Raw genomic sequence first — 26,547 nt, 5'->3', positions numbered from 1 at the left:
GACATAACGACATGGATTTTTCTATGAATTGCTAAGAGAGCATAGACTAGAATTAATAAAGCGATATCACGGCCACCTCTAAAAGCGGCCGTGGCTATATCCAAAAGTCGATGCTATTTAGCAAGCTCAATGACATTACTGCTGCTACATCACAGCTGATTGGTTTACCTTTTTTGTGTATCAAAATTATTCGGCTTTGTTTATTTATTAGCAATTAGCACCACTGAGCATTAGCACTAGCAGACGGGGTCGAGTTCCCGCGAGGCTCAAAGGACGTTCCATGACGTAGGCTCAACGTCAATATTGCATGACGTTCAAACTTCCCAGATCCATTCCTTGCCCATTTTAGTGGTTCTGGAATCCAGCGGAAGGATTTTGACTGAATTTTGAAATTAGGGACTTGCCGGACTTGTACACCTAAAAACGTGATTGGTGGCACACTACCAACCAATATTCGTATTTCGCAATAAAACTCATTTAACAATTTTACATTGGCCTTTATGGGTTGTCAAATGTAATTGTTGGTTGAACAAGGACAAAGTAAACAACAGACTTGGCACATGTGTTTTACAAGCCATCCACAGTATACTAGAAAATTAAAAAATACATTAGGGTTCTAAGGGAAAAAGATCAGTTGATACATTGAGCAAAGATTACTCGGTATAGGGGAAAATCGTCCCGATAAAATACTGATTATTTTACTTAGCCCTCTCCCACCAAATTTAATCCACGAAGTACTGGGGCATTCCAAGTAAACTAATTACATATGAGGGTTTTAATTGGCATAGCACTATTACCGCAATCCGTTATGCAAAATCACAATAAAAAAACAAACAGAGTCACAATTTATTTAAAAGTTAGTAGTAGCCAAAAAGCGAAAATCTTTGTCACAAGCCATTTAGAAACTAATTTAGTTTTGTTTGTATATCATATTTTGATCTGCTGTCATTGGTGACCGTAAAAGACGAACAACGGGTTTCAATGACTTGAGAGGAGAAAATATCTGTTCAAGATGCATTTAAACTACGAGAGATCATAAAAGTGTATCTTATTTTTGTTTAGTTGTCTATTATTAATGTAAGACTAAATTACTTACGTAATTCCCGTCACAGCTCAATAATGTTTTTGTCACAACTCAATGCATATTTTGTATAAAACAGAGAACTATTAATTCAGTAATAATAATGTTTTTGTAAATTATAAAATGTCTGCTTACGATTAATCGCTTTAGTTAATAATCGGTATAGTTTTAAGGATTAAACCCAATTAACCAAAACCGAACAAGACTTGGCCTCCATGTACTAAGTTATAATAACAGAAATTACCGATTGCACGCACCTAAGTGATTGCAAACTTTATAAAATCCAGCTGTTATTGAAGTTATACTTTTTATTGTAAAACCAAAACTGACAATATAAAAAATTATGGAAGGACTAATTTGATTCAAATGTTGGGTGTATTGCCATTTATTAGGTTTAATCATATTTATTTACGATATCGATTTTATTATTTTCTGAATGGTAAAATTCCGAATATAATGTAATTTGACTTAGCCATTTATCAAGAATTACGATATGGATCGAGTAACAAATACTGTGTCTATTATTTTGATTCAAGGACACAGTGGGCCTTTCTGGGGAACTACACCCGTCCCAATGGGCAACGGCAGAGAAACAGGTTGGCTGGTTGGTAACACTGACGACTCGGTGGTGATAGTTCCATCAACGCTCACCAGAGCGTCCTTCGTACGGGGGTGTTTTGCGAAGCGATTTTCATAAACAAGCCTCACAAATTACTCAATTTCTGAGTTAGCTGTTGGTTTTTATGAATTTCTACTTAGCGGGAAACCATCTCAATAAACTAATAAAGGGTTTAAAATGGAAAAACGTTCTAATTTTGTTTTAAAAGTTTAAGGATTATGTAGAAGAAGATGACCAATTTTCATTAAGTTCAACCTTGAATAAAATATGTCTCGTAAAAGTTAAATACCTTAAAATATGTTAATACCCTAGTTTATTTCATGAGAAACATTTTGCCGTTTACCGAAACTCGATAAGTGATTTAATAAGCTCAGAATTTGAGTAATACGGAGGTGTGTTTTTCAGCCGTTTGGTAAAGGTTTAAAGCCCTCTTAATGGTTTCGGTTTCAGAATACGGATACACTACTGAACGCAATCAAGTGCAAGTTGGCAGTTTCAAATTTGCAAGGTGGATGCTATTTTGTTAATGATTACAGTAGTACGTAATGAAAACCCATTTGCTTGAGCTGGCGGCAAACAGCCATTTTCTGGACTAAATTCTTGTGTGGGAAGCTCGTTAAAACTGACTGTGGGGTAAAATATATTTTTATTTAGCTAATTTCATTGACTTTTGGTTACTAAAACAAAAAATCCCATCCAAGGTCCAGCTGTTGCCAATTTTTATTCAAAAAGAGTTCTATTGAATTAGACATTAACAGATTGCAAGTTAGTTTTGAAATACAAAATACGAAGTTTAGTTTTAAATTCATTTTTGTTGATTAAAGTTATAACCTCAATTGGAAGTATAAAGGAATTAAGCTTAATGTTTAAAGGGAGGGAAAGGAATTTAGCCATTTCAAGCTTAATAAAGGGGGTTGGGGAACCTGGGCGAATTGGTGCTTTTAATTATGTAAATTTGTTATAAATAATCATAAAAACGTATGAAATATTGAATAAATTTTGTAAAAAATTACGAGTACAGATCAAGCGTCATAGAGGCTATGCAAAATTACATCTTTTAAGGCCAAGTTACCAAATATAGTATGGATGGAGCTTCTCGTATCCCTAAAAAGGTAGATGGAGAGTATTTTTCTCAGTTTTCGTGGATGGAGAGGTTATCTAGCTTACAAATAGAGCTCGTTATTTTTATTTGAAAATTCATCGTATATAAACCGTACGGTCTCAAAAACTGTAGGCTATCCCACAGTTCCATACACTATCCCATGTCAAGTCGAAATAATAAACATTTTAAATAAACAACCAATTTTGGCGATTTGACACTTTGGCAGACGACTAATACTTTAAAAGCTGTGGGAAACGTGCCATCAGTCATCACTATGACGTCAATCATGGAACGTCCTTTGAGCCTTGCGGGAACTCCCCTACCAGAAAGCAGACGCACTTTCTTTAGCTAGCAGACCAAATGACAGCTGTTCAGTCAGTTTATGTTAAATGTTGATCTTGTTCAGTTGTTCTTGGTAACGGTATTAAAAATGTTTTGAACAATTAATTACCTTCATGTTTTTAACTATTTATACCAAACTAAATTGATTAAAACTCTTAATTTCTAAATCTAATCCTGACTAATATTCAATACTTATCACAGTATTAAACACCTAGGCTAGTTTATAAAGTAAGAACATTTTGAAATCTGCATCAGCATAGGCCTAGGCTGAATCTTTGCAGGACTAGTGTTTTCACATATCGTAAGTGCCAACTGTTTCAACTAGCCTATTAATTTTCACTGTATTTGTCATTTTGATATACTAAGAACTGCATTAACCTACTTTACTGTATAACCATTACTGTAGGCCTATGTATGGTTATACACTAGCCTACAGGGGTACACTTCCATATCCGTTAGCTTAAACAACCGAATGAAAATATTGATCGATATATTGTAGGTAAGGATAACCTAACCTAACCATATATTGAATTAAACAATCAAATAATCAAAATTACTCATTCAGTTGTTTGTGCCAACAGATATGGAAGTGTACCCACCCGCCTAAAGTAGGTTAAGTTAATGCAGTTATGCCTAAATAGATCAGTGTAAAACTGCAAATAAACCAACATTAAATCGATCCTAAATGGTTGGAAATTAATTTAACCCTCCGAGTGTCATGCGTCGCTGCAGCGACTCACGAACACTGTTTACGGCAAAGGCTCTATGACTGACTGAATCGGATTGAACTGGATCGAGTTAGGTATCGTTCTTTTCGTTAAATTATAAGCTTTCTCCAGAGGTCTGTCTCAGCGCTGTATGTTCTCCGAGCCGATCGTAATTGTAGCAGACAGCTGACGTGCGTATTTGTAAAAAGCTTGGTTATCCTCGGACCGATAACTGATGTGTTTTATTACGTTTATAATTGTTTTAGTGTTAAAAATCAAAAGTAGTGATATACGTGGTGCATTATAAGAAGATTTAAGTGATTTTGAAGGGCTGGTTGATGATCCCGAAGAAGTAGGTAGTGATATTGATGTAAATTATCAGCCAGATTCCTAGCTATGGTTAGGCTATGCATTCTTAGCTAAACGCAATGTACTGAAATCTGTTTTTCACTCATAACTTATTTATTTGATAACTTACCTCACTATATGATTATATATTTGTAATCCTCATAAAATAAGTGGCTATTTTCAAATATTTATAGGCCTATAATTTATACAATTTCATTGAGCGCAAACTTATATTTTCTTTTAAAATTTTCCAAAATATTTTTTTTTACCTAAGAAATTTTTTTTAAACAAATGTTCTTTATGTTTTATATATAATATTGAAGCCCATGATTTTCCAAACAAAATGGTATATAGAACAGTAAGTATAATTAACTTAACATTGTTTTTAAGCTTCTCAGATCCGTTTTAATAAAACCTTGCAAATGAGCTAAAAATAGGCAGATATTAAGGCCAAAACAAGGGACACTCGGAGGGTTAATCAACCATCCATAACTTCGTTTAATTGACCTACAGTTGTTAACATTGATGTTTTAAAATCAGGATGTCAGTGGCGGCTCTAGGACCTTGTCAAGGAGAAGGGGCTCCAGGGGTCCTCCCCCTGAAAAATTTTACATTTTTAAAGCCGTTTGATGACTTTCTAAAGCAATTTTTAACGCCTAAAACTGTGTCCAATAATAGTCCAAAAACTCCCATTTCACCTGTTATTTGTCATGAGCAAGTAGACATAAGTAGAGTAGAGTAAAGTATATTTTTAAATAGTTTTTACCAATTTATTCAATAGATCAGATTTATTATCCTAATAGAACTAGGCCTATATTAAATATGAATAGATATTGCAAAACATAACAACTAATCCTCTATTGTGGTTTCTATTTCATAATTTAACTTGCACTTTTTAAACCTAGTTTTAATTTTTAGTTTTAAATTAATTTCTAGAAAATCCTTTTCTACTCTTGCTTGATTTTTGAGATTGGGTTATAACAAAATCAGGTTTTGGCGGACCTAGCAGCTTTAACTCAACTCTCTGTTCAAAACTTACCACCTCACCACTGGCATAGGTACTTCGTAGAAATGTTTGTCACCGAATTCATTGTTCATTAATTCGCACTTAACTACCTACACTTATAACGAAAAGAATTAGGCTAGAGGTACAGGTACAACTGTATATTAATTAATTAACAACTATAGAATACCGGCGGCATGGCACGATAAACATAACCTCAGAAAACTACAGTAGTATTCACTATTTGACTGATCTCATCTCTAAATAATTGCATTGACAATGACAGATCAAGATCGCTCGCTGCACCCAGCGCTTGTTGTGGCAATAGTTTAAACTACTGTTTGGACGGAGTCCCAAACGCCCTATATCTGTTTCATTAGAGCCTGATGCAGCGCTGTGATTGGTCGAATATTTCCATGCAGTTTATATGGGAGTTTGGACTCATACCTACTGCGTCCCAGCGTACTACCTGTTGCAAAAACATGTAGCGTCCTCTACTGCCTGTCCTAAGAACATTGACCCTACTGACGTTTATGTACAATGAATGTAGGATTAGGCCTACAAATTATTTTTAAGTATGTTATTATTTTTTTTACTATTTTGTTGAAAATGGGAGGACTCCGTCCCAGAGTCCTTATGGACCAGCCGCCACTGCAGGATGTACAATGGAGTAAATTCATTAAACCTCCCAGCAAGCTCACCATGTTCATCAAACATTTTAACATAGGCCTATTTAGGAAATTATGCATAATAAGATGACCATGGTACCGTAACCTAAACAGTAGACCCCTATTAACCTACCCTAACGGGACCAGAGCTAGGTCGGATAACTCAAAAGTTCAATTAAAACGGGCAATCTCTAAAGACTTAAAACAATCAAGTGCTATTCATTTGGAGTTATATAAGTTAATCACTCACTAGCAGAGAAACTAACCCTTCCTTCGTACGGGGTTGGCATATTTAAGTAAAATGCTTATGGCAGTTATACGTTATACTCGTGCTCTGCGTCTGCAATGGGGGAGGACATAGTTTGAGAAAATTTTTGGTTCTTTAATTACATTATGCTACAGTTTAAAACATACCTACCATAGCCTTAACCTAATTTTCTACCACTGCACCAAAAACAATATAAATAAAGTCAATTATCAAACATCGCACAATATCACAAATTATTTATTAAATTAAAAACATAACTGTAAACAATCCTACTTTGACGGTTTGCTTTGTGTATCACAGCTGTTTGTTGCTGCTTAAGCAGGCCTACTTTAAATTGGTATTTACTCAGGGGAGGTATAGATGAGCTTACGATGACTGTGGGCTTCTCATTAGCTGAGGGAACACCATTACCTTAACAATACGATTTTAAGGTTTGGTTGGTTATGACAATGGGACAAAACTTGAAACCTGGGCTGAGGCAAATGACCTGCAGCTCATACATGATCCTAAGCTCCCTTGCTCCTTTAACAGCGGTAGATGGAAGAGGGGTTATAACCCTGACAACATCTTTGTGAGCAGCAGGATTGCCTCCCAGTGTGAAAAGTCTGTAGGTGATCCGACTCCCCGAACTCAACACAGACCTATAGCATGCACCTGTTGCTGTTGTTAAACCTGAAGTTGTTCCTCTAAGGCACAGGTTTAATTTCAAAAAGGCCAACTGGACGGGTTTTAGGGAGATCATTGACAGTGAAATCGCCAATAGCCCTCCACAACCTGATATGTCTGACTCCTTCGTTAAGCTTGTCCAGCAGGTCTCGAGAAAAATGATACCTAGAGGCTGTCGAACCCATTACATGGCAGGACTCTCTGAAAAGGCAAAGCCATTGCTACAACGATAGCGAGGTCTCTTTGACAATAATCCCTTTGCTGACGACACACTTCTAGCAAGTGAAGAGCTTATGTCAGTCATTCCCGAAAATCGCAAAACTAAGTGGTGTGATCTTGTGGAGAGTTTAGATATGCAGGTGAACAGCAGACGGGCCTGGAAGTTCCTCAAGAACATAAATGGAGATGCGACAAAACCAAAAGACAACTTTACAACAGTTACTGCCGATCAAGTCGCAGTTCTTTTAAATGGCAAAACCTATGGAAGGAAATACCGGGAGCTTGTTGTGCGTGATGTGGCAAGTGAGAATCAATTCCTGGAAGAACCATTCAAACCATGTCCGAGCTAACTGCAGTCATTACCAGCTTAAAGACTAATAGAGCTCCAGGTATTAACGAGATCAGAGTCGAACAGCTAAAGAACCTAGGTAAAAATGCCATGCAATGGTTGTTGAGCCTCATGAACATGTGCGTAAGCCAAATGCATATACCAAAGGCATGGAGGAAAGCTCGTGTGGCTGCACTGCTCAAACCTGGGAAAGATCCAAACGATCCTAAGAACTTTCGACCTGTTTCTCTCTTATGCCACATATATAAAATATTAGAACGTCTGATACTCAATCGAATCAGCGATTTTCTGGAACAAAAGATCATTCCACAACAGGCAGGCTTTCGATCAGCAAGTCTTGTTGTGGCCAAGTTTTAAACTTGACCCAGCACATTGAGGATGGGTTTGAGAGAAAACAGATCACGGGTGTTGCTTTTGTAGATTTAACAGCTGCCTACGATACCATAAACCATCGAAGACTCTTGGGAAAAGTGTACAGTATTACCAAAGACTATCAGCTGACTGCAATGATAGGCACTTTTCTTCATAAGAGGCGGTTTTTCGTGTCCCTTCAAGGCAAGAAAAGTAGATGGAGGAATCAAAGAAATGGATTGCCTCAGGGTAGCGTCTTAGCCCCAGCTCCAGCTCTTTATAACATTTACACTAACGACCAACCGTTGCCAAACGCTACACGTCAGTATATATATGCTGATGATACGGCAGTGGCGGCACAAGGTAGGAGTTTTAAAGAAGTTGAACAGAAGCTGACTATGACTCTAAATGAACTTTCCCAGTACTATGACACAAATCACCTCAAGCCGCTAAGACCCAAGTTTGTGCCTTTCACCTAAACAATAAAGAAGCAGGCCGTGAGTTGAATGTGAGGTGGCGGGGAAACCGTCTTCATTATTGTCTTACACCCAAATATCTGGGCGTCATACTGGACCGCACACTGACATTTAAGGCGCATTGTATTGCGACAAGAAGTAAAGTCTCAGCGAGGAATAATATCATTAGGAAGCTCACCAGCAGATGCTGGGGTGCTAACCCTGATGCCCTCAGAACCTCAGCTTTAGCGCTCAGTGTGTCGGCTGCGGAGTACGCTGCACCAGTATGGAATGCATCGTCACATGCAAAAAAGGTTGACATTGCAGTCAATGACATGGCTCGGATTGTAACTGGGTGTTTGAAACCAACCCCAGTACACAAACTCTACCCTATCATAGGGATCGCCCCTCCATCAATCCGACGTGATATCGCTGCCGACGCAGAAAGGACTAAGCAAGAGACAGAACCTCGTCACCCATTACACAGCCACCTACCTGCAGAGCGACGGCTTCGGTCCAGAAAGAGCTTTTTATCACGGACACGAGTCCTGGATGGATCACTCTCAAGCAATCGGGTGGCAAGGTGGGAGGCCACGTTGACTAACCATCCCATACCAGCCAGGGAGGAACTGGCTCCTGGTGGAGGCCTTCATTGCATGGTGTGGAAGACCCTAAATCGAATTAGGGTCGAGGTATAAAAATGCAAGACAACATGCAGAAATGGGGTCTCTTACCAGACAAAGAAAACATCTTGTGCGCGTGTGGTGCTGTTCAAGATCCTGGCCATAGTGTATCTGCTGATCTGCCTCATTAGATGATCTTTTACATGCGAATGACAAAGCCATATCGGTAGCTAATTTTTGGAAAAGCGAAGTCTGATTTCCGGACACAGAAAGTAAGTATGAGTACCACAGCCACAAGATGTATGTAATATAGACTGAGCAGGCTGTGTGTGATGGTGTCACTGCATACCTGGGGTCGTGCTTAGCTGGCCTCTAGCCAATGACACTTTTGTGGTTTGTTATAATTTTAGTTTCTTGTGTAATATATTTTGCTTTTCTTTCTTTGTCACCGTGAGACAGCTGCAACCAGGTATTCAGTGACATCATCAAGCACAGCCCACTCAGATTGGCCATCCCCCTATGCTCATGCTCCATAAATCCTTCTGATGGATGATGGATGACATCAATATGGACCATATTAGCACAGAAAACATACTACTATAACCCAGAATGCTTTTTACCATGCGGTTGGCATTCTGGGTTATAGTAATATGTTTTCTGTGATATTAGTGAGAAAGATAAGTTTAAATAATTAATTTGTTACAGGAAACTGGCGAAACAAAAGAAAAAGATGCCACCAGGGAGAAGAAGACAGACAGAAAACAACAGTGGAACTGTTGGATGTCAAACAATGAAGGCACAGCCCAATGAAAAGTTCCTGAAGAACCAAAGTGACCTAGTGCTGTGGAAAAAACCTTTTAAAACGTTGACATATTTTTTTTATGAGCTATTGTACCAAGTTGGTAGGTTGGCTAAGAAGATAATTCAATACCGATTGTATATACTTTTAACTATGTTCCTAATAGTAAGCTTATTAGGGCTCACTTATGTTGAAGGCCCTCTTCAGCCTGTCATTGGACGATGTACAAAAACAGCTAAGTGGTGTCTCTATTGGGTTGGACTGGGCATTTTGTCTTCAGTTGGTTTGGGCACAGGTTTGCATACATTTCTTCTTTATCTGGGACCACACATAGCATCAGTGACAGTTGCTGCTTATGAATGTGGAGGTCTAAACTTCCCAGAACCTCCCTATCCAGACAAGATCCTTTGTCCGGCAGGAGTGGACCCTCGTTGGGTCACTACTGTGTGGAACATTATGAAAAAAGTATGGTTAGAAGCTACAATGTGGGGAGCAGGAACTGCCTTGGGTGAGCTACCACCTTACTTTTTTGCAAAAACCGCTCGGCTCACCGGTAATGGTCAAGAAGATATTGAAGAGCTAAAAGAATTGGAGAAGAAGAAAAGAAACTCACAAACATTATGTCTTACTGATCGTATTAAGCTTTTTGTTGGAAAATTGATCAAACGGGTAGGGTTTTTTGGAATTCTCGTATGTGCATCAGTTCCTAATCCTATGTTTGATCTTGCAGGAATTATGTGTGGTCACTTTCTTGTCCCCTTTTGGACATTTTTCGGAGCCACGCTAATTGGAAAGGCAATAATCAAAGTCATGATCCAAAAGATTGTTGTTATTGTTGCTTTCAATGATGCCTTAGTGTCAAAGATATTGTTTTTTCTTAAGTACCTTCCAAAATTAGGCTCGATCGATTTGCAAAATTTGTTTGATCTTTATTTAAAAAAACAAAAGGAAAAGTTTCACAACCCTATTGATAACAGTCCCAAAGGGTCTATTGATCTCATTTATAATGGTTTTATTTTAGTCATGATCGGATATTTTGTGGTTTCTATTGTAAATGCGTTGGCTCAAAGTTATTATAAGCGAACAAACTCAAATAGATTGGCCAAAGAAAAATGAATTGTTAATATTTATAGGTGATATGCCAGTATTCTCTTGTGTACCTAGAAGTTTAGTAGACCATTCCATTTAAATGTGTTTTTGTTGTTACGGTTTTTGTATAGTTTTTGACTCTTTTGTATATTTATTTTGTTGTTTTACTTGTATGATAGTACAAAGTATAAATAAATACTTGTTTGTTGTTGCTAACCAAGATTTTAAATGTTGTGCAATCTATTTATACCATATTACTAGTCTGCCTCTTTAATAAAGAACATTTCACATCACAGGGTCCAATTTCTAAAGGTCCAAAACTAATTATTTAGAATTGATTTTCCTACTTCTGGATATTGATTTATATTAACAAAAGTATTGAGTGAAAATTTAAAAACGTACGTTTTCATGTCCCTGGCCTTTTACTTCGTATATACTGGATTTGTAGTTTATTATTATGTGTTTTAATATTTTTTGGGACGGGGGCAACATGTTACACACATTTATTTGTTTTTAAATAGGTTCAAGGTATTTTTTTCGTATTTTTAAAGTCTCGAAATTCACGACCATGACGTGTCCCTAGGGTACATTTTCCAACTTTCATGCTGTTTTTAGACTAATTATTCATGCCGAAATATATAAAGCCATATTTTTATGTCATCAATGGTTATTAAACTTACAAAAAAAGGAGCATATTATAATTTTATTGTCATTACAAACTGACTACCAGTACAAAATAAGTCTGTCCCTCGATTTGGCGTCACGAACATTTGGGAAAAATTTTCAACTTTGGAGCACGACAGTGGCAAGCCTGGCGTCGATGGAGTCAGTTGGTTTTAGGGACTAGTTCGGACTGTACGTCAGGATTGTAGTGCCGGTCGTTTCAAGTTGAAAGGAGGAATTACAAGATTAATAAAGGAAAGATTGTGTTTTTCGTAATTTTGGTGTGTCCATGACCATACGTAGTCATTCGATGAAGTAGACATGGTGTTAATTTTTGTTTATAAGATATTTCAGTTGCTAGATTAACCTAGAAGTCTACTTTGTATCCTCGAACATGAGGTGCAGGGCTACCGCCAGAACAGAGCCAAATAACACGTAATTTCACGACCATCGCAGCCTTATGGATTATAGTGTGTTTGGTCGTGACAATAACGTTAATATAATTGTAGGCCTAAATTGAACAGTTTAGTTCAATTGAAACACATATTTTTATTATAACTAACAGGATAATTGAAGGATTGTTTAGAAAGATTTAGATTATTCCAGACAATTCACGACCGTACCGCTTGTCCCTGACCATCACATTTATGATTTCTATCATAAAAATTTCAAAAATTAAAATATCGTCATATTTCAATGTCTTATACACAAAAGAAGCACACCTCTATACAAACATAACGATTTTTCGGGTCTCAGGTAAGTTTTTTTTCGGAGTTATACAAACTTAAAAAGGTTTTATTTCCTTTTTTTCAATTTTTTGAGTTTTTTTATTTTTTTCTAGAAAGACCAAATATACCAAAAGCTCAGTGACCTTTTTATTGTATAATGGTCATAAAAGTAAATTAGTTTATAGCAAAACATAGTTATAAAAATAATATTAACTATTTTTAATATTCATTTAAACATCCGTTATGGTCGTGACAGGATTTTGTGTTTTTCCACTAAAGATGCTCTTTTAAAAAGAAACTACCAAAGATATTGCATTACCATGGACATTTTATGAAACTTCAAATGTTGATAAAATAAAAAAAAATAAAAGTTTTGAAAAAAGGGGAAAAAAATTTGCAAAGTGCTTTTCCTGAAAACGTACGTTTTTAAATTTTCACTCTGCTATTATGTTACCTTACAATATCTTTATTAGTCTAGTTAAAACTACATGTTTCGTGGCAACTGCCAAATCATCATATTGCTCTTCTACGATTCGCCATACACATAAAATTGAATCACAAAACACACAGCCGTCCAAAAGCGTGCACGTTATGACATTGATCTAATTAATTTAAAATCTTTTGTTGTGTCCTATCAACGTATGTTTTGTAAGTGTATGACGAATTGTAGAAAAGGATGAACCTGATGATGTGGCAGACGCCCCAAAAATACTATTTATTTAATTTCAGTAGCTCAAAAATGTTATGGTAATTCTTACCTTCTCAGTGCACCCTCATAAATTTTGTTTTTCAAAATGTAGGAAATAAGGCCCAGATTCTTAAAACGATGGTTTTTTTAAATTTAAAGTGTAATGTTTTATGTTATCATTCTCAGAATCAGGGCGTTATTTCGTACATTTCGAAAAAAGGAAATTTAATTTTCCTAGGATGTACTGAGAAGGTAAGAATCACCAATTTTATTAGGGCCCAAAGGTGTTTATTAGCTTTAAAGTGTTTACCTTCCACAGTCAAGAAGTACAGTCATTACCACAAGGCTTTCGCATGGGTGATTTGACTGCTGCATGCAAGGGGGTGCTACAGAAACGGCGGCTTTGGAAGGCACTGCAGGTGCTACAACAGCCAAAGTAGTACACAAATTTAAAAACAGATTATGTTAGGTGTACATAACAAGAGTCAGGAACTTGGAGAGAGTATTGATCAATATTTGTGGAAGCTTAAATGATCTCAGCAAATTATGCAATTTTAAAGCTGCTAAAAAAAGAACAAATATATTAGAGATGCTTTTTTCAGGAAATTAACTATTGAAACATAGGTTTAGTCAAGCAAATCATCAAAGCTGGCTCTTTCTTTGGGCCTGTGATTCGCAGTAAGCCGTGTCCTCAGGATAAATTCAAGGGTTCAGCCAACGTTTGTATCTCCATCATGAATGATTATGTTTTAATTGCCAATCAATCGAAAAACTCATCAATACATAGCTAACCGCTAGCTGGCTAGCTACACACCCTTGATGAAGCACATAATCAAGCAGTTACCTTAGAGCCATCTGCAAATTGAGCTCTTTTCTTATAACTCGATTCCCTGCAATTCTCTCACACAACCTGTAGGTTGAATAAATTAAGAGTTTGGACCGACTGAATTTCATTTAATTTAGAACCGAACTGCATTTTTGAAAATAGATTACAAAACATTAATACAAATCATTGACTAGGTTTAATAGTCAAAGATTAAAATACTAAGAATGGCCGTTTTCACACTGGGCGACACGAAACCGGCACGAAAACTTTTTACCTTACCTATAGGTAACCTTCTGTTGTGAACTTTTACCAGATGAAACTGGATTGTTCATGTCAAAAATTTAAACAACACTTATTCATACATAAACATTGAGTATCTATATATTTAATACACAGTTGTAACACTGTTTTCTCAGTAATTACTGGACCGATCCACAAGATCTATGTGTCAAATTAAAGGGGATAATGCATAGATTTGCCGAACTTCATTAGAATTCACGTTTTTTCTAAGGGTTAAGACCTACAGCCCTTCAAAGGTCGAGTCAATACAATTCTTATTGAAGAATATAATACACAGTTAATAAATTATTCGTCAGCTGTTTAATGTTTGTCAGACATTTGTTATTATTTTCATAACCTCACTTTCAGTATGTCATTATTATTCTAGGAATTCCTGTTTATAAACACACGATTTTGATTAAGGAAAAGTGTATGTGTTAACTTTTAATACCACAATGTATTATTTATAAATGTATTTGAACATTATTTGTATGTTTTGGTGAAAATTTTGTATGTTTGCAATGTTTTAGTTTTCCTGCGAAGTGATCTGAAGGAAAGTGGTAATTGAGTTTAAGTTTGAGTATGGAATGTAAAATAATACCTATAGTAGGGAACGGAAACTTATTGTTTTGATCAATATAATTTATTCTCTATAGCCACCAGAACAATCATAGGGAAATCCGCTTGCAATTTGTACAGATACAATTGCTAATGAGTGGGAAACATACAAACATTTTATCTTAAGTGATTGATCTTACTCAAGATCAATGTTTGACGTTCAGCAGTACCAAACTTTGCCTTTTTGAGATGGGGAGTACGCTGGGATACGTGGAACTACAATTTATCAGTGAACTATAGCCTAAATATTTTTTACGATTTTGGTTCTGGCGAAGAAGTATGTGACTTGGAATGTTGACTCGGGTCATTACAGCGTTATAAAACTGTATCATTAACCCCAGGGTGTGAAATGTACAAAAAGAAAAAGAAAAGGTAATCCTTAACCGGACGTAAAGAGACATATAGAACGAAAAAAACACGTAGAGAACCATCGAACTAAAAAAGTAAAGAGTAGTGATGTTGTTTGTTATTTAATAAGTCCCTAAAAAAAACACCAACTCTTTTGAATTGGGGTCGTTAAATTGGAGTTGTCACTACTGCAAATGTATGAATTTTGAGTCAGAACAGACTAACAGGGACACAAATATATTCTCCTTATGTTGTCACAAGGGGAAGGTAAAATGAGCTCCTTATCAACATTTTGAGTTTATGGAAAATCTTATCAACGGGGCTACAGCGACTTTAAATAAAGTATTAAGGGTCAAAAGAAACAACAAAAAAACTTTTTGAATAATATAATATCATACAACTCTGCATTTGAAATGGCGAGTTCTAAGTCTCACTTGCATCAACATCTTTCTGGTAGAGGTAGTCTTTATAATCTTAAGATCCGGAACTCCTTTTACCATCGGATTGGAATGTCAATACCCTCTAATATTGAACCCAAGTATGTTCAACTTTAAATATACGACGTAAACACAGATCTTTTACTCACAGAATGAGTCAAAGATTCGTGAAATGCGACCAACTGCTGATGCGTGATTTACATGTAAGTGACTACAGTATCTTTATTCCATACAACAAATGTAATGAACAAAAAAACAACGAATATAGGAATCTAAATGAATAAATTATCTCTATAGTATAAGTTGCTGCTTATTAAGGTTCCGGTCCAAGTTCTTGCAGTGACTAATACTTCAAAGGAAGGAAGGTGAGAAGATTTTCTTACTGCTGATAGCCTTTTTCGAATTCAGCGTGAAAAATACTGTATTATCTATAGTTTTGGGCGTTTATGAGGAACCAAACAAAATGTTAAAAACTCTACTATCTCATCATTTCAGTAAACTATGATATCATTATTTTAATAGAAGTTAAATTGATGTCATGAAACAATTTACCGCAAATTAATATTTTTGGGATAGATTTACATTGACCAAAGAATACTCTCAAAGTATGGTGTAGTGATAAGGTTTCCCGAGCAAAGCTCGGTCCCCAGGCACTAAAACATTTATTTGGTTAAACTAATATATCGGTTTGTTTAACATAAAATAGTTTATACAGGTCAACTACCAGTTCTGTTTCATGTAAAAAATTAAGCAGCCCCTAAATAAAATACAAAAATAAACAGTATTTGTTAATTATTATGTCTTTTATTGCTGACAATATTCCCGTGGCGGAGCACGGGCGGTTAACTAGTGAAACATTTAAACATTAGTTTTAAAATAACTAGGTGTTATCAAATCAATATCCTCATGTTCATAGGCTATTATGAACATGCGGTCTTATTGTTTACTTAAAACAGTAGTGAAAGTAAATTTTTAAACTTATTGTGAAATTAAAACCTATTTAATGCTTGTTGTTTCATGTGGAGACGTAAGCTGATATAACTAATAAAGCATTTTGATAAATTGTTGGATTAATTTTTATGTTACCTACATTTTTATTTTACAACAAAAATGTTAATGTTTAAATAAGTTGGCTATTATCAACAAAACATGTGGTCTACCACTTTTCGTTTAAAATAATGCGTTCTATAAGTTACTTTCCAACCTATTTTAAAATTTGAAATATTTTTGATGACATTACCTATCATGTTGGCAACACACGTCGTGTTGCATTAGTGATTGCTGTGTTGGCAACGACTTGAGTTATGTAATTACTAATTTCCTAAGTAATTAAAGTAACTTTAAATAAAAAAGTAAAAAAGTAACTTAAGTAAGTATAGTCCAGTAAATTTGTCAATAAAATAGGGGGTTGCTGTGCAAAAGGTCAGGTAGTTCTGATTTTTGGATATGTTGTTAGTGTTGGACCCATAACATAAAATCCAAGTTATCCACCTCGAGATACCACCGCGGGGCGCGCCACTTGTTAACGAAATAGCAAAAATCTGACCATTTACTTTGGGTTTTCACTCGATCTCGCGAACAGTTGATTTTACTGAAAGTATTACTTTATATAATTAAATTAGGATAGATTTGTGACAGTTTAAGCCCAAAAGAAAGTATTTAGCGTAAATAACGGTCAAAATACAGACCTTCAAAATAAATCAATTTTCCAAAGATGTATAAAAATTGTGATTTTTTCAATATTTTCACAATATAGTTGTTTGAAGCAAACACCGTATTGATTTAGAGAGCATGCCAGTTTATTTGCTATTAATAGAAAATAAATGAAAGTATGAATAAAATACCCCCACCTCAGCAAACCTGCAGCCTATGCAATTTCCATTCGCTTGATTTGATTTTCACAAACCTATATTTAAATAACAGGTTTGCTGCTACAGGGAGGGTAATATAGTATATCTTGTAATAAAATAATAATAGTACGATAAGAAACAAATAAATATACGCAATTTTATAAAAATGTATCTATAAATAAGGAAAAAAACAATAGTTAAAAATATTCTCCATTAGAATATCATGGGGAATTTTTAATTTGAAATTTTTTTCTCCGTAACCAACAACTGTAAAAACCATTTTTATGTACTAAATTTGTTAAAAGCTCTACAAATTTACAAAATGGTTTAGTGATACAATTAAATAATTGTATGTTTTGAGGGTTAAAAATTTAAAAAAAAACTATTCTTACCGACAAAATACCTAAAATGCAACCGTTCCTATGGCCTTATTAAGGAATTATAATATGGTCCTGATATAGTCCTTATATTATATCATGCCGATCATGCTTCGCGAACTCGTTTCAATAAATAAATGCACGTTTACTTGTTCGTACCAAATTCCACTAGATCGGATGATTTTTGCTCGAGTTATTATCGTGCTAATTGACATAAATACAGGGTCTCCAAAAAAACTCACCTAGTTTGAAAATTCATTTATTTATTGTACTAGATACAAATTACAACGACTGATACCATAGAGGTGACTATGCTGATACATCAAATGTAAGGTAATAAAATAACAGTTTTTTTAACACTATCACACCTCAATATGCGAACCATTTGTAGCCCTGCAGACATGCAAGCTATTTTTACTCATTATTATCATTAATATTTTATTATTTGTATTATAATTTATTACCAAAACTACGCTCAAGGTCAAATAGGTGTACGCAACTTATTGCCAACATACGAAACCAAAACCTTGAAGCATGAAAGGATTATTACTCATCCCTTTGAACAAATAGTATCGTGAGGTATTTGTAAAACTAGGGAGTCTTTTCCAGCCATCCGGTTATCCCTCGTTCTCGAGTCAATCCACCAGAGCTTTTCGTTGTCTTTATGCGGGCCTGTTCGATGGCCTAATCAGACCGAATTCCAGACCAGAACTTGTCTGTACGTCTTGTAGTGAAATTTCCGTTCTTTGTGAATTTTTTGTGTTCTTCTACATCAATTATGTATTTCAATTCATATTCAGCATGTCCTGTATAGATAGGCGCACTTGGCATGGGAAAATGACCCGCTGCATGGAAGATCTGTAGCTGTAGAGTGATTGTAATTGGAAGATCTCATTTGCCTGATCTTTCAGCCTCAATAAACTGTTAACTATGTTAAACTGTTTTATTTTGTCTTCATGTGAAAGTATTGTACCCAAAGCTTAGCTCAAATGTTTATGTATAAACTTTTGACAGCTTTGGGAAGAGTAGTTTTGCCGTTGAAGGTATATGTTGAAGGTCCGTTTTTCGGCATGTAAACCTACATTCATTAAAACGAGTTCGCGAAGCATGATCAGGCCATGGGAACGGTTGCTTTATGGGGTTTTTTGTTAAGAACAGTTTTTTCGTATTTTTGACCCTCAAAAGATACAATTTTACAATGTATCTTTAAACCATTTTGTAGAGCTTAAAAACAAATTATTTAGTACAAAAAAATGTTTTTTACAGTTATTGATTACGGAGAAAATTAAAAACAAATTCAAATGAAAAATTCTCATGTTATTCTAATAGCGAAGATTTTTAATTATTGTTTTTTCCTTATTTATAGATACATTTTTATAAAATTTGGGTAAATTTATTTGTTTCTTATCATACTATTATTATTTTATTAAAAGATATTCTATATCACCCTCCCTGTAGCAGCAAACCTAGGTACTAGTTAAAACTAATGTTATTTAATAGGTTTGTTAAAATCAAATCAAGCAAATGGAAATTCGCATAGCCTGCAGGTTTGCTGAGGGGGGGTATTTTTATTCAAACTTTGATTTATTTTCTATTAATAGCAAATAAACTGGCGTTCTCTCTAAATCAATAAGGTGTTTGCTTCAAACAAGTATATTGTGGAAATATTGAAAAAACACAATTTTTATACATCTTTTGGAAAATTGATTTATTTTGAACGTCTGTATTTTGACCAAGTAAGTGGCGCGCCCCGCGGCGCGCGTTGGTATCTCGAGGTGGATAGCTTGGATTTTATGTCATGGGCCCAACACTAACAACATATCCAAAAATCAGAACTACCCGATTTTTGCATACCACAATGTCTAATTATACTGGACTAGTAAGGATAAAGTATTTTTTGCGATTTCGTTTTACAAGATAAGAAAAATGACTTGCGGTGTACATTCTGCACCGTGTAGCTCCTAAACGAGTACGTTAAGAGCGAAAATGCACAGAGTAAGTCTTATAATATTGCATCTAGATTCTAAAAAGACCATAACATACACACACACAAAGTTTCAATTATGGGTTTGGCCATGCTTTTGAAAAATCTTGCTTCCGAAGGATGCAAGTAATTAACCAGATTCTACCCGGTGACTCGGCCAAGGGCGAGCTCCTAATAAAAAACTGCAAAAGTGTGCATACCCCACCACAATAACATTTCTCCAAAAATCTTCTAAGACTGTCAGACCAGAAACACCCAAGAATCAGATCCAACCACAAAAGAGCACAAACACGCTCTGCTACCTTTTGAGCCGGCCCCTCGGACCGCCCCCAGACGAGCAACTAAAGGAAGCATGCCCCCTTCCCCCATAGTGACAGTGCGAGTGGTCCCCTCACATCTCTAACTAAAAAGTGAAAGGCCGTGGGTAAACTGCAAAGACAAACAAATAGTTAACAACAGCCTATAATGTTTCAAAAAAACAACAATCTATTGTACAACATCCAAAGCATTGCTAATAATAATTTATAAGGGAAATATGAGATCTAAATCACCCTCCTGCACTTACAATGGTAACTGAACAATTAACGATTGTATAAATAACCCTAACAAACATTTTAACAAGTAAATAACAAATGAAGAATATTTTATCACACGTTCATCACACGGAGCTAAAACGTCTTTTTGGCACTTAACCGTATTTCCAAGCAAGGCGCATTGCGTACCTATCAAAAAGAGCTACTTTCGCTCCAAGTGATGAAAACTACTGTTTTTAAAGATACTGTGTGTGTACAGCAATATTTGTCTCATTGCGTTACTTGCAATTTAAAACCGCTGTTTGTTTTTGCTAACTAGCATCAGCTATATGCTACCAGCAGTCAAGACCGTTTTACACTAACTTGCAATTTATGTCAAACAGGAACCTCACTCAGTTCTCGCCTATAGCTTTGAAGAAAGAGAATAGAAAGGTGTTATATTTGGGATGGAGTGATTTTATAAGGAGAATCTCTTGCTAATTTTTATTTTCCATCGCACAAATTTTGCAGACATATTCCGCAATCAAAAATATCCCGATAAAATCAAATAAAAATCGCAAAAATATCACGATGTATTGGCAATCATGAAAGATTATCGTGAAGTTACCGAGAGGTTTAAGGACAATCACGGCGATGTTAAGTAATTAAGAAAATGCCGTGATCACGGATTACAGTAAGGGTAGGGTAGCGGATTTTTATCCCCCTGGAATTTTACCCCCTGGGCAAACGTGACGTCACAAACCAGGGGGTAAAATTTGGGCCGCGAACTTTTGAATTTAGCGACATCAGCTCGGTGGATTAAACGCGGAATTAAACATATATTTTCACGGTTGTGAATTTAATCAGAACTCATCAAATTATAAAAACCTAGATTGTACGGCCCGGATTTTTACCCCCCGGAATTTTGCCCCCGGATTTTTACCACCAGAATTTTACCCCCCGGAATTTTACCCCTGGATTTTTATCCCCCGGAATTTTACCCCCTGGCCGATTTTAGAAATTGAATGATTGATTTTCTTATTTCTGTTTTTAATTAATTGTAAACATTTCATTATTTAGTAGCCTATCTTTATTTATTTATTTTGTAATCTCAACTAAGTAAACATAATTCACTGTTTTATTTTGATCATATTAACCAACAGTCGGCTTCAAAGATCGAATTCTGATACTCGAATCTCAAAATTAAAATTAAATACCCCCGCCGCAGCAAACCTGCCGTCTAAGCGAATTTCCATTTGGCCGAATTGATTTTCAATTGATCTATTTAAATAACATTAGGTTTAACGAGTACCTAGGTTTGCTGCTACAAGGAAACTAATAAAGTAGTGTGTTTTTAGTAAAATATTGATAGCTTACTATAAAATAAATAAATTTGCCAAGTTTGATCAAAATATATCCATAAACAAGCAAACTACAACATTTTACAATATTCTCCATAAGAATAACATGGGAATTTTAAATTTACCATTTTTTTAGTTTTCTCCGTAACCAATAACCGTACAAAAACACTTTGATATACTGAATTGTTTTTTTTTTAAGCTCTTTAAGAAGGTTTAGAGAAAAATTGGGAAATTTTGTGTTTTGAGGGTAAGAAGTGAGAAATAGTTATTTGTGTAACTAGTGGTGAAAGTGGCACTTTGCTGCACACGAGAGCAATGTTTACGCACGAGCCGCAGGCGAGTGCGGAATGATCTCGAGTGCAGCAAAGGCCTTTTTCACTCGTGTTACACATTATATTTTTCCTACAGTCACTATAAAGCATATAAATAATTAGTCTTTCAAACACTATACAACACGTTTTTAGGTTCAGCTGGCGACACAAATGGTGCCCTAGAGAAAGTAGTACCCGCGGTCCGTATCACTCCGCTATTTTTCCTCGGCAAGAAATGTGCTCCGCGTTTTGAGAATATAGTTCCGTATTTTTTTCTAATTTGAAGTGGTTTCCGCGCCTAAAAAATGCTTTAAAGGTATTTTCTTGTTTATTAAGATCGTAGGAATGTTTTAAAAACGTTTAAAAGAAAAGTCCAGAAAGTTCAGAAATACCGAAACTATAAACACGAAATGACAGGTTAAATCGTAGTTATAATAGTCAATCAGCTGCTCATAGTATTTTTATCTTTAAGTGTTGCCAACCTATTTCCAAGCGTACACGGATTACGTGCATAATAAAACCACGCTGTTTTGTGTTGTTTTGTTGGAATCCTGATGCGCGGCAAAGTATAAACCGTACGGCAAAGTATAAACCGTACGGCAAAGTATAAATATGCAGCAATTAGCAGCTTTCTGTACTATAAACACCTGCATTTAACTGTATTAGTTAATGTTACAAATAAATTAAGATAGGCTACTTAATAATAAAATGTTTACTATTAAATTAACAACTATTAGTTGTATACTTAGTAACTATTAGTTGTACTATTAGTTGTATGTAGTTGTATGGGCCTCGAATTTAGCATTGTCAGTTGGCTAAACGCTAGTTATATGGACAGGGGGTAAAATTCCGCTAATAGATCGCTAATGTAATTAATCACGCTCTGAGAAAATAGTCAGAGCGTGATTAATTACATTTGGGAGTATTTCATTTGGTCCAAAATCGTTTGGTCCACAAGTTGTAAAACAGTTCGTTTGGTCCAAAATCGTTTGGTCCAACACTTGTAAAACAGTTCGTTTGGTCCAAAATCGTTTTATCATCCAGTTGGGGAGTATTTCATTTGGTCCAAAATCGTTTGGTCCACAAGTTGTAAAACAGTTCGTTTGGTCCAAAATCGTTTGGTCCACAAGTTGTTAAACAGTTCGTTTGGTCCAAAATCGTTTGGTCCACAAGTTGTAAAACAGTTCGTTTGGTCCAAAATCGTTTGGTCCAAAAGTACAGGCAAAACCAGAATTACAATTGTGTATTGTGGAGTAAACTTATGAAATAGACTGTACGTTTCACTGTGGACCATTCGATCGGGTCGTTTTATCCAAAACTCTACGAGTTCGTTTGGTCCAAAAGTATGAACTATTGCGTCCCTCACATAGAAGGCGTTCAAATAATCGCCGTCACGTCGTCAACCCAACCTCCTGCCTTCCGAGGCCTATTTGTTGTTTTCTAACACAACAAAAAGAAGAAACGTAACAGGTTTCTAAATAATTGATATGTTTGCATTTATATACACGTACATATACATATATTTATTTATATATAATGTGTTTGTGTAATGTTTACTTTTTATCCCCAGTCAATCTTAAAACAACGCGTTTTAATTCCCTAGATTTGTGGATAAACATTGACTTTGCTTTGAGTTTGCATTTAATGTTAAACAGATGGTTTATTTAATCTATAATATTAAAACGAAACAGTGTTTTTTATTTCACGATTCTGAATCAACCACTCGACGGATTTTCATGATTTTTGTGTTGCAAGAAAGATAATTTTGAGAACTAGGGAATGTCGAAGCCATAATTTTAGTTTAGGGTCCCAGTTTTTTAGAAATTAAGTTTTAATTTTTAAAAAGTCTAGCAGCCGACGCTAAGATTCTAAACTAGCTTTTGGCATAAAATAATTTGCTTAACATAACAGCTGTAAACATTCAGCTTTTGTGTCACAAATTCAGCATTTGAAAAAAATGTAAAGACATATTCAGGGTTGACTTATTTATACTATGTGTAATGCTAATCATTGATACGTTCAATTCTTCTTTAAGAGGATGACCTTTCTGTCATGACAGTAAATGGTAAAAAAATGGTGATCACTCTTTGTGAAATTTGTTTTACAGTTAAGGTGTAGTGTTATTAAAAAAATTCCCACTTAAGGCCAATCAAGTGGGCCACGGTCCGTAATATCGTACAAAAGGTAACATGCTACTGCAAAACATCTGTCAAGATATAGGTACTACTGTAATTTAAGGTTTCTGTGTTTGGATGTCATTAGACACGATAAGAGCACACTGAACTTCTTCTGCAGATGAACAATCCGTTGGTTACGAGAAATATAAGCCGAATTAATAAATGCCACAATTCAAGCGCTTTAAATTGACTCTGGCCTGAGAAACTGTTTATAGTATGGAGTTTGGGCCTGTTTTATGTCACCATCTGGGTAAGTAACTTAGAGAGATCAATGATTTTTGTTGCTGAGTAGCGCCAGTAAACATGTACAACACTTCTTTAGTTGAATAACATTCATTGGCTCTATTGTGTATTCTTTCACTAAGCTGAATTAATACATCAAAGTAAACTCTTTAAAAGTCTGTAATAAACTGAAATTTAGGATTAATAACTTTCTATAACTTATCATGCATTTATTCATAAAATTATTAAAAATTTAATCCAGTAACTGAAAACCACTATTATTTAAAAAAAAATATGGGCAACGTGCCTGAATGTTTGTCTCAGACAATTATGCATATCACAAAGAGTAGACCTATAATTGATGTACCTTAATGATATGTCTATGATAAATAAAAGTAGCCTATTTAACATTCATTTTCATAGACTGTAAAAGCCTTCTGCACATTTATTATTCTGTATCGTATTACATAATGGGAAATTGTCCAATGATTAAATACACATGTATAACAATTATCTCGTGATGATCTGTCAGTCTTGAATAATAAGACAAAATATCGGCAAAAGTAGTCAAAAAGGCAGACACCAACCAGTACAATAGATATAACATAATGCAATAAGAAATGATTGAAAGAGTTACTGTAATATTAAGATTATATAACTGTTCGTAATGGAACGTTATATTGCTAAACATGACATTATACAGAAGAACATCAATTTTAAAATAAGAAAATAAGATCCTTATATATAATTCTGTAAGACAACATTTTTACCAGGAAATTGTGGACGTCCAGAAAATATGAGTAGGCTAATTAATGTAATTTTCATGTTCTATTTTAACCTTTTGATTAATAGACAACCATGATCAATAGTAAACACTCCATTGTAAATAGGTACCGGTACAACAATACAAATTAAGGTGTATGATAAACATTTAAAACACGTTGGTCCACTGAACACTCTGTATATTAGAAGGTCGCCAAATGTGATAAAAACTGTTAATTTATAAGATTCCCAACCGTATGATACACTATTGAGCTTTAAGTTTGTTTATGTACGCTTTAGTGGTTTGAATACAACAAAACATGGCGTCTTTAACGTTAAAAACATAGAAAGTCAACATGTTTAAAGCAAAAATTGTATTAATATTATTATTGTATACGACGGCGGATATTTGAACGCCTTCAATGTGAGGGACGCAATAGTTTATACTTTGGACCAAACGAACTCGTATTAATGTGTTGGACCAAACGATTTTGGACCAAACGAACTGTTTTACAACTGTTGGACCAAACGATTTTGGACCAAACGAACGTGTTTTTAACTGTTGGACCAAAGGATTTTGGACCAAACGAACGAGTTTTTAACTGTTGGACCAAACGATTTTGGACCAAACGAACGGCAATATAAACTGTGGACCAAACGACTTTGGACCAAATGAAATTGGATAAAACGATTTTGGACCAAACGAACGGCAATATAAACTGTGGACCAAACGACTTTGGACCATTTGAAGATGATCCCTATTTTCATCAGACTTCCAAATCTGCGGGGGTAAAATTCCGGCCGCGAACAAACTTTTGGCTTTGCCTAGGGGGTAAAATTCCTGGTGGATAAAATTCCGGCGACCCGTAAGGGTGCCATCGTGACAAATTAATATATTTTAATGATTTATCAGTAGGCCTATGAGGTTCACACAAATAAATTTTGCAAACCACTATGTCCAGTTATCAGGGCCGGATTTCCCAATAGGCCCGGTAGGCCCGGGCCTATGGGCGCAAGGTCCCAGAGGGCGCACAACCGAGAGGATTTTTTTATATCTAAAAATGAAAATAAATAGTCTTAGTTGATAAAAAAAACGGCCTGTTTAAGCGTTGTGATTCTGAGGTTCGTAAGAGGAAATAATTGTTAGGAAACTTAAACTATTTTTCAGAACTACGCATCAATTTCGTTACAAAATTGGTAGCGAACACCGGTTATACGGGAGTAGGCTGTAGGGATGTTGCCGTTGACAAGCTCCCTAGCGGTACGCATCGTATTGCCACTGCATTGCCACTATGCTGGCTCGGGCTCGGTACTATCTGATCAGAGTGATTAGGGGCGCATGCGTGGTAGACATTGTTACCACCCTCACTTCACAAAACAAAAGTTATTAACAAATAATATATATTTTTATTTGTTAATAACTTTTGTTTAACGTTCAATACGTTGTGTTGAATATCAAAACAACGATGAATTTACCTTTAAAATTTAAGAAAAAAAAATAATTTCAGTTAGCATTATATTTTAGAAAAATTCAATACCCTCCAAAGCACCATTAATGCTGTAATTTTCTCCTCAGACCTAAGGATCGGTATGGTTGGCCGGAATATTGCTCTGTTTTGCTTTGGAAATATAACCTAGATCATTGAATAGTCAAAGCCTAGATGCAGTACAACCATAGATTAAATATAACTCACTCAAGTCGACTTCTTATGACA

The 26,547-nt window shown here is 35.4% G+C and overlaps 2 protein-coding genes across 2 annotated transcripts in view; one reads left to right on the top strand and one right to left on the bottom strand.

Annotated features, from left to right (window-relative positions):
- LOC128985870 (radial spoke head protein 4 homolog A) overlaps positions 1-26,547 on the bottom strand; it is a 68,868-nt gene that overhangs the window by 38,378 nt on the left and 3,943 nt on the right. Inside the window, exon 2 of the mRNA XM_054405824.1 lies at positions 13,079-13,190. The gene's annotated coding sequence lies outside the window, so the exon portion shown is untranslated. The remainder of the gene's footprint in view (positions 1-13,078; positions 13,191-26,547) is intronic.
- On the top strand, positions 3,173-11,013 carry LOC128985872 (vacuole membrane protein 1-like). The gene is made up of 2 exons (XM_054405826.1): positions 3,173-3,445; positions 9,507-11,013. Exon 2 carries the CDS (start codon positions 9,532-9,534, stop codon positions 10,714-10,716), a length of 1,185 nt encoding a protein of 394 aa, XP_054261801.1. The 5' UTR covers positions 3,173-3,445; positions 9,507-9,531; the 3' UTR covers positions 10,717-11,013.

This window comes from Macrosteles quadrilineatus, unplaced genomic scaffold (genome assembly GCF_028750875.1).
Source record: "Macrosteles quadrilineatus isolate MER2022 unplaced genomic scaffold, UCM_ALF_1.0 Scaffold_2__2_contigs__length_208266976, whole genome shotgun sequence".
Taxonomy (NCBI): domain Eukaryota; kingdom Metazoa; phylum Arthropoda; class Insecta; order Hemiptera; family Cicadellidae; genus Macrosteles; species Macrosteles quadrilineatus.
The sequence above is the reverse complement of the archived record's forward strand: the minus strand, read 5'-3'. Positions and strand labels throughout refer to the sequence as shown.

Bases quoted from the DNA above. Each gene is read 5' to 3' on its own strand.
- LOC128985872 (XM_054405826.1), top strand. From the start codon at position 9,532: ATGCCACCAGGGAGAAGAAGACAGACAGAAAACAACAGTGGAACTGTT.